We start from the raw sequence: 12,440 nt of genomic DNA, 5'->3' as shown, positions 1-12,440 counted from the left end.
AAAGTTAAAGAACTCACTAAAGAAGAGCTCAAGAAGGAAAAAGACAAGCTGGAGTCAAGGAAAGAAAGTAAGCATGAAGACAGAAAAAGGAAGAGAGAAAAAGAGGATGACCGGAAGGATAAGAAGATTGCGGATTCAGATGCTTCCAAGAAAGAGTCTCCTAGGGGTAAAAAAGACAGAGAAAAGGAGAAAGTGGGGCTGGAGAAAGGTACTAAAGCCAAGGAAAACAGGAGGAAATCAACGAATATCAAGGATGCTCCTCGTAAAGTGGCACCCAGAGACAAAGATGATAGAAGGGAAGAGAGAAGCTCTGCCAAACACGCACACTTAGCCAAGGGAAATAACCAGAAGAGAAAGAGCTAAAACTGGAGCAGCAGCATCTCAGGAAATGGTAATAATCTTCATCGTGATTTGCTGCTCAAGGGCATAGAAAGCTTAGTATTGCTCTGGTTGGGGAAGACGTGTCATGTAGCCATTGAATATATTTATTGGTGCTCAGCAAATAAATTCTTTGAAATTGAGGTACCTGTCTCATGCTCCCATGTTTAAAAGATGTTTTTTAAAAATATGTAATAAAAATGTGATGTAATAAGGTCTGTTTTTATTAATTTATTGATCATATATCCAGATAAATGTATATATAATCTGAATTGTAATGAATTTCTTAAAATAGAATATCTTCATTGGAGTGAAGTAAGAATATTAAACTTTCAGATAGTATTTATATGCAGAGTGATTTGTAAGTTTTAGGAATGAGAAATAGGGAGTTAGGAAGTTACCTTCTTTTTCTGTTAGCTGGTTTTCTTCCCTCCTCCTCTTTCCTGCGTTCCCTTTCTTCTTCACCTACGCTTTTCTTTCTCCTTCCTCTTTTCCTTCCTGCACCCCCCCCCCCAAGCTCTTCTGAGGGCATCTCCTCAGGATGTCTCTGCATGTCTCACTCCCATGGCCTAACTGGCTCCCCAGTCTCTCTGGGGACTGCCGCTTCCTGAGGCTCTTCCCCATTCAGCTCCACCTTCTACATCTTTCATTCCCTCCTCCTTGGTCTTTTACAGTCTGCTTTACCTCCCTTTCCCCCCTCCTTGCCGCCTCACTCCTCACCCCTCCTCAGTGTCTCTCCAACCATCCCTCCCCCACCTTCTCCTCTCGCCCTGTAATAAGCACTGTATATTCACTGTGTTCTGAGAATTCTAGAACCAGTCTTGGATAAAAGAGAATTTTATGTAGAACAATTTTAGAACACTTGCTTATGATATCTTTACAGGAGCAGAATCATTATAGAAAGGTTTTAATTATTTCAAATTGTAATGTACTTTCATTTTGTATCACGATTTTTCAGTTACATTGTTGGAATGGTGTATATTTTTCATATTTGATTGTATCATAGTTGTTTACCATTTCTAAGGAGTTGCCAATCTGAGATCTAATTAGAGATCAAAATTGAATTCAGAAAACATTTAATAAAATGAAATTTGAGTAAGAAGTACTTTTCGGCAAATAGTCTGTGCTGTTCTGCATGAAATCTTAAGTCTTTAATGGTGACTGCTGGCAAAATTCAGTTTCTGAATTTGAGGGGAGCACCCTGGTTTGTTGTAACAAAATTGTAGGTGCTGCCACAAAAATTTTATTTTTTTTAAAAAATAATTCTTCAGCTTTTTCTATGAAGAGCTTTTAAAAGCAGAGATTTTGGCCCAGTTAAAGATATTTCAAGTCAGATATGGGGAAGCATTAAGTGTAAAATTTTCTAGAAGTATTGTGCATGTTTTATAATATTGTGGTAGCTTTTCCTGCTTAAAGCCAAGCACATGCATTCATTTAGTTGACAGGAATTCCAACTGATATAATAAAATTACACAGCATGGGGGCCTAGAGAATATCCGGTCTAATATCTGTACCCTGGTCCTATGATTTTATTGTTTAAAAACTGAGGCCCAAAGAAATTGTCACATGTGTTAATTTGGGGTTTTGTGTGCTAATCAGTCTGGATTATGTTGTTTTTATAGAACAATTCTAGGAGCACCATGTAATTCTAGTAAACCATGGGGAATTTTATGGCTCATTTGATTGGCAAATGTGGGGCATTGGCTTAAAGTGAATATTAATAGATCTCAAGTACACTCCTGTAATCAGAGCTGATTCTTCCTTGCTGTGTCCCCAAGTCTTGGTTCTATTGATCTACATTTGGTTTTATTCTCCGTGGAGGTTCTACCACTTGATGAGAGTGGTAGCCTTCTGCGGGTTCTGGAAACATCTTTCTAGTTTAGCCATCCTTGTGCAAAGATACAGTTTTCTGGGCTGGCTTCTGGAAAGAAGTCCTAGGAGTCCAACTGTCCTGGTTGGGTCTGGAAGCATCTGTGGCCAATCCTAAAGTTGGGGTTGGGTCCATCTTCCCAGGCTGGCTCCTCTACAGAAATCTTTGGGTGAGGGTTGGGGAGGTGCTGTCCCTCTCAAACCATGTGACATTTTCTGCAGAAAAGAGTTTCTGGGAAAAGAAGAGGGAGGCTCTGATAACTGGACAGAGTGAAAAGCAGAACTATATTCACCAACCGTATGAAATTATAACCGTTAAAAACCATATCCTGACGTTTGATCTTGCCAAGGTAAATGGATTGAATTTTTAAATTTATATACCAAATTTTCGTGTTAATTTCTGTACAGATGACTTTTTTTCCCCTCCCTTGCAGAGAAGGACAGAGAATTATAATTACCTTTAGTGAAGGCATTCTGGTAATTTTTACCTTGGTTTTTGAAGGACGATTAATCCTACAGGGCATAATGTACATAAATGCTAAACTTTAAGAAATTGGTGATAAAACTTTAGAAAAACTAATCAGTGTAAGCATATAAACATCTGGTTTTTTGCTTTTTTGTTGTTGTTCTGTTGTTTTTAGTCACTTAGTCATATCTGACTCTTTGGGACCCCACGGACTGTAGCCCCCCAGGCTCCTCTCTTCATGAGGTTTCCCAAGCAAGAATACTGGAGTGTTGCTATTTAGCAAAGCACTTGAAAATATTTTAGTTCTATCATTGAATTTTCCTTTAAATCACAGCTCAAGAATTGAATTGAATTCAAACTTCTCTACTAAACATCAGAAACATTTCAAGAGCTCTTATGAACTGGGAATTGGCCTATATTCTTTCCTTCCATTTTCCTCAGTAAATAAAGCTGTCAACTGAATTTTATTGAAGTTGACGTGACACTTGACCCAGATGCATTGACACTTACTGTTCACCTGAAAAGCTTAGTGCAAGAGATGCTTTTGGTCGTGACTAATGGGTTAAAATTATGCTTGCTTCCTTAGTTTTGCTTGCTTTTTTACTTCGTACTTAATTATTTCTATATTCTGCTGCTTCATACTGTTTAGAGTAACTAAAACCAAAAGGTCACCCTTCGGAAACGTCAACTAAAAATAGGGACAAAGTTTCATAATTTGCAGTAGTTGGGAGTTAGAATAAGTCCTGAAAAGAGAAAATTAAGTACTAAGAGTATAAAGTATATATATCTTATATCACTAACATGCTTCTTAAGTTGCACTAAGAGATGATGCATAGAATTCTTAAAAAGTGATATTGTTGGCATAATTTTCCTTAAACTTTGTGTAACAGCACTTTACATGTGAGAAGTAGTCATCGTATAGATGGTCAGATTTTCAAAAATATTTGAGAGCCTATCAGTTTTTCTAGGAATCTCATATCTTTTAGCGTTCAAAATACTTTCTTTGGAAGCACTTTATCATCGTTGATTTTTTTTCCCTTCAGCTGTGATATGTAACTTCTGTGAATCATTGGTTAATAGCTCTATGTGTTATTTCTAACATCACTTGTAATCAACCATTTAAAATCTTATTTTTTAAACAAAATTTTTGGTTTCACTTTATGGATTTGCATTGTATACAGATGGTCCTGCAACATTTCAAAATGAGGGAGAAAGTTAGTAAAGAAATTGACATATATCCATCAGCATGAAAGTTTGAGTGAATCCCAGGGAATTAATTCTGCAAACAGTTGGCTTATAGAGTATTTTGTAGTGTTATGGCCATACAACTTTGTAACTTCAGAGGTTCTCATAATGGTTAGTTAGGTGACAAGGACTTCCTGTATATACTTCTATTATAAAACAAAGAAAGGTAATAAACAAGTATGATTTTAAATGTTAATGTTCTAAGTTAACGGTAAATGTCATTTTCCATGAAATGAGTCTGGTGATTTAAACTATGTCCTCTGACTTTAATTCCTTTCTCATGTACCCCCCACTGTTTTCTTCTGTTAATGTCCATTGATAACAGTTCTCCAAATCGATTACTCAGTAAATTCACTATAAAATGCATCTTGGAAATGCTGGTTTTCCTCTCCTTTCCCTCAAGGTGGTTGTGGGAATAACTGGCATTCTCTGTGTGTGAGTGGCTAGTATGTTGTCAGCACTCATGTTTCCCTTTCTTTTGGCAGAATAGTGGTAATAATTCTACTAAGTTGTTTCAGTGAGTCGTTAAAAACTTGGAAGCACTGGACCTATGATTCCCTCTCCCTCTTTTATCAACAGATGGTAGGATAGGTGCTTAAGTCCTTTATCCTTTGCAACTACTGTATTTTTGTGAAAGGGGTGTACTGGGTCCTACTTTACTGAGATCTTTGAAGCGGGCATATAAAAGTAATTCTTTTATATTGTTACGTATGTATAAAGCCACAAGAATGCCTAGTTAAAAGATACTGCTTAAACAGAAGATGTGAAATGTCAAGCCTAGAAAAAAGTAATGAAGAAATAAAATGTAGTCTTAAGTATATGGTATAATTGAGAAATTTCCTACCTAGTCTAATCTTGAGAAGCTTGCTTATAAGTTTGCTTTGTACTTAGAACACATTTTTCCATGGAAGCAATTTTATGGCCTGCAGAGGTTTTGTACGCCAGTCCACAAAAACCTATTCAATTCCTCGTTTCCAGTTTCGCAGGTCTCAGTGTGACTGTGTTTCTATGGAAAAGGCATTTGTCATTCTTCCTCAGAATATTAGGAACACATTTGGTTTTACTTCTAAGTATTTTCCAGAATTCTTTTGATTACATGTGGGGATCTGTTCAAATTGGCTTATGTGGACAAAAAAGCATTGATGCACTCACTTAACTGTAAAGTCCAAGGGTATTTGTAGGTTTTGGCCTTTGGTTATGCGAGGTCTGGGGGCTTGGAGAGTGGTCTGGGTCTCTCTCTCCATCTTTGCACTCTCTCAGGAGGTGGTCTTCCTTCTCAGGTAACCTGCAGTCCTCTGTGGCTCATTTTTACTCCTTATCCATACAGAGTGGGGGATGGGATCGCAAAGCTATGACTACAAGACCATGGGCCTGTGAGTACCACCCTTGAAACTGTGGGGTGATGGGAAGATCAGTCCCTCAATGCCAATTAGTGTGCTTTTACCAGAAGAATTAGAACTCGGCACAGGGCAGGCCACACAGTGACTATTTGAACCCTGCACTTCATCTGAACCAAAGGCAGGTGGTTTATGGAACTCTTCCCTCCTCTCTCCTCCTCACTCTGTGCCTCCTGCTGCTGCTGCCCAAAAAGGAAGGGTTGAATGGGATGAGCCTGAACGGGTATCTCAGAGCCAGAGTGATGGGAATAGAGAGAACTCATCCCAGTTGTTGGTGAGCAGTACCCTTAGGTGATTAGACGAATGTAAGAGAATGTTGTTGATTGATAAATACAGGTGAGTTGGGTTTATTTTATTGTGAAGCTCTTTACATTTTACCCTGGTTCTATCTAAAGAGAAAGTTTTTGTTCTTAGGGTGAGTATTATGTAGCAGACCAAGAAAGCTTATTCTCATGGAAATCTGGTTTGGAGTACTTGGGAAAAATCCTTAGTAAAAATCTTCCATGTCATACCCTGCCTCCTCCACTTGCTTGAGTGTAAAAACACATAAACTAGATGTTTATTACCAATTTTGGTTGTCATTTTTATGTAGAAATCAATTCCTGCAAAAACTTCCATTTTGTAAGGCCTGCAGAGCAGAAAATCATCTATTTTTCTTTGTTATCATTTGATTTCACTTTGTATATGTGTTTATTACTCTTTTTTTTTGTTTTGTTTATTACTCTTTATTACCATCTATACATCATAGAAGTCTGTCTGTCACTTCTTACTTGCCTCAGTCATTACTTTTGTATCCTAAGAGGTTAGCAAAAGGTATATACTTAAAGTTTCTGTGTTGCTTTTGATAATGAATTAAAAACCCACATGCTGTGTCATCTCTCTTCCCCATGTATTGATTCACTGGAGAAATATTCAGTCTCTGCAATGTCCTGGGAGCTATTCTAGGCCCTGGTGAGAATAGTCCCCGTCATGAAACGCTCTGACATAAACGGGACGGGGAGAAGAATAAACTGCACTGCCGCTTGTAGTGCCCGCCTCCGCTCTGCCTCCAGTGTGTGCCCACTCTTAAATCCACTTGCAGGATCCAGCTGAGTCATGTCTGTACTCAGCTTTCTCTGATCCTCCCAGGCGGTTGGACTGTGTACCTTTCAGTTATAATGCTCATCATTTTGCTTCATTCCTGAACTTTGTTATTAGACTGTGGTTTAAGTCCCGTGCCTAAATAAAGTTACGTATCATAGTAACTGACAGTAACAGGCATGCAGTGTATGTTTATTGAAAGGAGAATCCGGGTCTCCTGCATTGCAGGCAGACTCTTTACCATCTGAGCCACGGGGGCAGCCCATTGAAAGGTAAACACACAATATAGATAATTAAAATGTATTTTAGGTCTGTATACACTGTTAGTAATATTAGAAGCTGAAAAAAATTATTTAAAGAAAAACCCAGAAGCTTCTTCAATAATTGTTTTTGACCACCTTGTAAATTGCTTTTAGCCTTGTTCATGTTGTTGTGTGTATGTGTAGGGAGTAGGGTGGGGGGTTAAGTTGTTTCTTTAGAAGAAATAAAGGAAAACAGTAACTGATGGGAAAAAGTGTATATTTGCTGGATTTAAATTATTTCATTTAATTCTTAAAGGCCTTGTAAGGAAGCCTTTATCTGGTTTCTGTATTTGTGGAGACCAAAATTGTAGCAGTGGTTATGTGTTCAAGATGGGATTCAAATGGAATTCAGATGGAATTCTTGGTTCATATTCCTGAGCTCCTACACATGACCTCATGTTGTGAGATGTTAAACTGAGTCCACTCCATTCCAGTCTTTGTGGAGTCCTTTCATTGGTCCTGAAACCAGGCTCTTAGGGATCTTTGAGGCAGTGTTTAATTCTTCTGACCTGTCATCCCCTTCCTGGAGTCTCTGTCCATCCTGGGTTGTGTGAAGATGATTTGAATCTGGAATGGCTCTTACTGTAAGTCAAGGGAAGCTCTTAGAGTTCGCAGCAGTAGGACCGCTTTTGGCGTGCCTGCCAAGATTGTATCTGTTGAGTATACAAGCCAGGAACAACAGGATTGGCATGGCAGTTAGTAGGAGTGCCTTTCTGGTGTATCGATTTCCCAGAATGTTTCTCAGATTTCGTGTACTGTTAGAGTTGTTCTTGGGCTGTGTTGATTTACGCTGTGAGACCGCTTGCATCTGAAGCAGTAGCAGTCCTGAGTACTTCCCGCATGAACCACAGCAGCCGGAGTAACCTGGATGGGTAAGATCAGTTTTTTATTATTCTGTACACCACTGAGTTAGTGAAGATTGATGTAAAAGATTGTGGAACTGAATTTTTAAAATATCTTCGCTTTTATGTGCTAAGTGTGTGAAATCCTATGAAGCATCGTATTATGTATAATCCTTATTTTCCCAGATTTTGGTGAGGAAGCAGTTTGTATGTAATTCTTGTAAAAAGTCAGTTGTTCACTCTTAGAGTAAGAGGCGGGTTTCTAGGACCTTTCTGATGCTCAGGCCTATGCTATTCGCCTGTGTTGGCCACCTGGTCCTTCCTCACTCCCAGCACCTTCCCTGCTGAAGAATTTTGTACTTACTGGTCCAAAGCTTTACCTGGAGTCTCTTGTCTAGTATAACTCATAAGGCCATATCCCTGATGTCCTCCTATAATCTGTTTCAGTCTTATCAGTAAGTCCTTTCCTCATCAGTTTTTTGTGAATAGTCCCACCCCCTTTCCCTAAGGGTCTGTCACTTTCCCCATCTCATATACTCTAAAGAGTTCATGTTTCTTATCTTTTTACTGTTCCCTTCCTATGGGTGATAGGGGTTTTGTGTGTTGGTTTTCTATAGAACAGTACCTTGAGTTAAACTTGTCTTGTTTAGTCCCTAAATTGTGTCTGACTCTTTTTGTGACGCCATGAACTGTAGACCGCCAGGCTCCTCTGTGCATTTGATTTTTCCAGACAAGAATACTGGGGTAGGTTGCCATTTCCATCTCCAGGAGATCTTCCTAACCCAGGGATTGAACCTGTGTCTCCTGCATTGGCAGGTGGATTCTTTACCACTGAACCACCAGGGAAGCCCACCTTGAGTTAGTAGGTGCTGAATATTTGTTGTATGAATGAATGCAATATGCAATTTAGTAACTTTTTAAACATTACATATTTCTGGGGAGAAAATCCATTTGTTCTTTCCCATGGTGGTCTGGTGTAGTTGGGTAGTACTGAATAAATTAAGCTGATATTGGACTAGAGTAATTGTGTCAGGTAATTAAACTTGCTGTGAACAGTTGATTTAAAGTACTCATTTCATTTACTTTTTATAACTTCTTCCATTTTGAATTAAAATTGGAGGCAAAATTACACACTTATTAAATTTAAACTTTTTAAAAATTAATTTATTTATTTTAATTGGAGGCTAATTACTTTACAGTATTGTGGTGGTTTTTGCCATACATTGACATGAATCAGCCGTGGGTGTACATGTGTCCCCCCCATCCTGAATCCCCCCTCCCACTTCCCTCCTCACCCCATCCCTCTGGGCTGCTCCAGAGCACCAGCTTTAGGTGCCCTACACATGCATCGAACTTGCCCTGGTCATTTAGTTTATATATGGTAATATACATGTTTCAATGCTATTCTCTCATATTGCCCCACCCTCGCCTTCATTTTTTTTTTTTTCCTAATTTATCTCATGCACTCAAAGACCTAAACACAAGGTATGTTTTTAAGAGAATTCGATGATCTTCCAAATCATACAGGAGCTATTGTGGTTGGCTCGCAACCGTCATTCAACCCTAGATAATCACCATCAGGCAATTGTGGTCACTCTGCTGCTCTTGCCAGTGGAAGAATAGAAGTGGGTTCTGGTTTTGACTATTAAAATGGGAAGAATGGTAAGAACTTGCAGGGAAAATTTCTTCAAGCCTAAGAAAGAAGCAGAAGAAGAGGTGGTTCTTTGCTTCTGGACAAAGTCTTGTCTCAAAGAGGACCTTGCCGCCTGGGAGACCTGGTTACCGCCCTGAGGAGGAAGCCAGTGCTGAGAGCCAGCCAACCTGCTGTTAAATAATAAATTTCCTTTTTGTTCAAGCCAGTGTGAGTTGGTGTCTTGTTATTTGCAGCCCCAGCAACGTCAAAACCAATACATTCATTTCATAACCTGACTGACTATTTATTTCAGTGCTACATCCTTGCCATGTGTACCTCACAATAAATCCAGTTTGAAAAGCTTTCCTTTGTCTTACACGTTTATTTTTCTTGTTTAGTTTTTGATTTCTTTTTGGCTGAACTCTTGTACAAGACATGGGTTTACCACTGTTTTCTGGGGAACACTTATTCATGGATTCATGGGCTAAAATGGACTTAGGGAAGAAAAATTCGAAACGCCAGAGTAAAAGCTTTCATATGGGTTATCAAATCAGTAAGAATTATTCTAGAATGCGTTTTCATTAAATATTAGAACCTTTGTAAGAGTCTAGGGAAGGAAAGATGTTAATAAGAACTTCAGCTTCTTTGAAGTTTACAAAATAGTTTATTTTTGTGCCGATTTCACCTCTGGAAAATCACCGTGACCAGGTATCAGTAAATTTACAATTCAGCTGCCACTTTGGACAGAAAAGAAAACGGCTCAATATTTTCTCTCGTTATGGGATTTTGCTTCCTCATGTTATTTTTCATGTTTTACAATTTCAACTTTAGAGATAACTCCCAGCTGATTTAGAGAAAACTGATTATTAGAGGCAATGTGGGTCTGGATATTGATGTGTAGTAGTAGTTTTCAGGCACTTTTGGCCTCACATTTTTTTTTCAAATGAAATTTTTCTCTAAATCCAATACAAATGGGATTTTCAGGCAGCTTAAATCTTTCTTGTTTGATGGGGACATATTTTATTGCTTATTGAACCCATGGAGCACAGTTTGAAAGCCTGCTACAGACAGGCTTAGTAGAATGACCTTGTAATTTTTCATCTATCCTGAGATACCTTTGAGAGTGAAATAATTATACCAGGACAATAGACATAAACTGGGACTGTGGGCAAATTAGGCTTGTGGTACTGAAACGGTGGATGATGCTAGAACTGAGATGGGCATCTCTTTTGTAAATAGTAGCAGGGAAATTGATGAGTCCCCGTTCCTTCCTCTGCAGCCCTAAGCCACTCTGCTACAGCTAGAGCTGTGGCCCTGTAGAGTCTGCAGTCATTTAAAAAGCAGAGCAGACATTCACTGGGTACACCTTGCCCTTGAGCACTGCTATGTACCAGGTGTTTTCTGCAGTGCTCAGAGTGCAAAGATGAATCTCCTGTTTGGAAGATGAAAAGTTTACCCTATTAACTCAGCAAAGCTTGGCTGAGTTTGGCATGAAGAGGTCCATACCTATCCCAGTAACAGTTGAGAGCTCTTAAGCATAGGTTATTTAAGTGGAAAAGTGCATGAGGGAGTTTTCAGTCTTGAATTTGGATCTTGAAATGTAATGTGTTTTAATAGGCTTTCATTTCTTACTCCCACCCCCTGAAAGTGAACTATAATTAGGATCTGTACCTATTTGTGTATACCCTCTCTGGAATCTATAGTTAGGAGCAGAACAGGATGGTATTCCTTGGTGTTTGTTTTCTAATGTTAGATTTTTGCGTAAGTAGCGTCAGAAATGAGTCCCTAGAGGAAATATCAGTGATGAGGTGGGGCCCTGTGAACTGTTTCAGTGTCTTTTTTTGGGATTTGGGAGAGGGGGTAGGAGTATGTTTTTGTTAATGAGAGAAAAATAAAGAGCTATAGAAGAGGGAATAGTTGGGGAAAACACAAAGAACCAGAGCAGAAGGGTAAGTGAGGATTTCCCAGATTATAGCAGTATACCTACATTGAGTTAAAGGTGCTTAAGATTAGAAAAGGCCTTTCTGTTCTGTCCTGAGCTTTTCACTCCAGCTGTTGACATGCAGACACATGCCCTTTAATATCTCCTTCTGGTACAAGACTCTCAGTGGGGTAACAGAGAGCCCAGGGGTTGATAAATGGAATTGTCAGGCTCATGACAGTCTAACTTAGTTTTCTAAATTTTTGTATTTAATTTAGGATGCATTTTGATGTGCTATGTACAAAATCTCAAAGAATTAGCAATATAAGATTTTAGAGCAGCATTGACTTAAATCATCTTTCATGTTAATTTATCCTGATGTCCTATTTTCCTTATGACTAAAAAAGAAAAGTGAAAGAATTTTTTTCCATATTTTTAATGGATTTTTTTATGGAATTGCATGTGTTAACTTTAGAAGGTTGTACATAGTGAGTTATATGTTTTTTCTTCTCATATTTAACTATAGTTTTCAAGAAGAGTAATTAATTATATATAAATCAAAGAAAGGCATGCAGGCAATAAGAGTAGAAAGTTCCAGTACATCTTAGTTGTCTTATTGCTGAATTTGGAGTTCAAAACTTAGAAATTCATTAGTCACCCACAAACACGAGAGGAGATTGAACTCATACTGAACTTCTTTTGGCAAGTTCGGGCATGACTTGTTATTTTATTTTACTTATTTTTTTTGACTTGATCTTTTAGAGATTTGTGAATATTCAAACAATGATTTATGATTTTTTAAGTGAAAGGTTAATTTAGGTAAAGAGATGTAAAGGCCCAGGTGAATTCAAAGAACGAACTCTTTTCCAACTTTATTTTTTTATAAGCATATCAATATTCTCATGTAACAGAAACTGGAAAGCTTTGAATAACTGGCAGTATTGATGAAGTGTTGGGAAATATTATTTTACTTGGTTTAATGTGTCAAAAAATTTTTTAAAAAGAAAAAAAAAACCTTAAGTTAATTTTGTGAATAAAAATGCAGGCCTTAAAGAAAAACCTGCTCCAAAGCCAACAGTGCCGCCAGAAGAGACAGACATGTACCCTTGGCTGGAAGATCAGGTTCTGGAGAGCACAGGTAAGCTTTCCTCTGATTCTGACCGGACGCACCTAGCTGCATCCCAGGTACCCAAAGGTAGCAGCTTCCAGAGTCCTGTCTTATCCTTAATTTTGTTTCTCAGTGATCACAGAATAATGAAATACTGGGTTAGCCAAAAAACTCGTTCCCTTTTCCCATTAGATGTTAC

The 12,440-nt window shown here is 38.4% G+C and overlaps 1 protein-coding gene across 8 annotated transcripts in view; it reads left to right on the top strand.

The window, feature by feature from the left end:
* The window catches only part of ASPH (aspartate beta-hydroxylase), a 175,469-nt gene that overhangs the window by 47,517 nt on the left and 115,512 nt on the right, over positions 1 to 12,440 (top strand). For 5 of the 8 annotated variants that reach the window (XM_043879855.1, XM_043879851.1, XM_043879852.1 and 2 more), the window contains one exon: positions 12,179 to 12,271. In XM_043879855.1, the coding sequence (XP_043735790.1) occupies positions 12,179 to 12,271 (93 nt within the window). Of the gene's footprint in view, positions 1 to 4; positions 12,131 to 12,178; positions 12,272 to 12,440 lie in introns of those variants that run through there. The other 3 variants (XM_043879856.1, XM_043879857.1, XM_043879859.1) reach the window with 1 other exon arrangement.

The sequence above is a fragment of the Cervus elaphus genome, chromosome 21 (genome assembly GCF_910594005.1).
Source record: "Cervus elaphus chromosome 21, mCerEla1.1, whole genome shotgun sequence".
In the NCBI taxonomy this organism is placed as follows: domain Eukaryota; kingdom Metazoa; phylum Chordata; class Mammalia; order Artiodactyla; family Cervidae; genus Cervus; species Cervus elaphus.
This window is presented reverse-complemented; position numbering and strand designations above follow the sequence as displayed.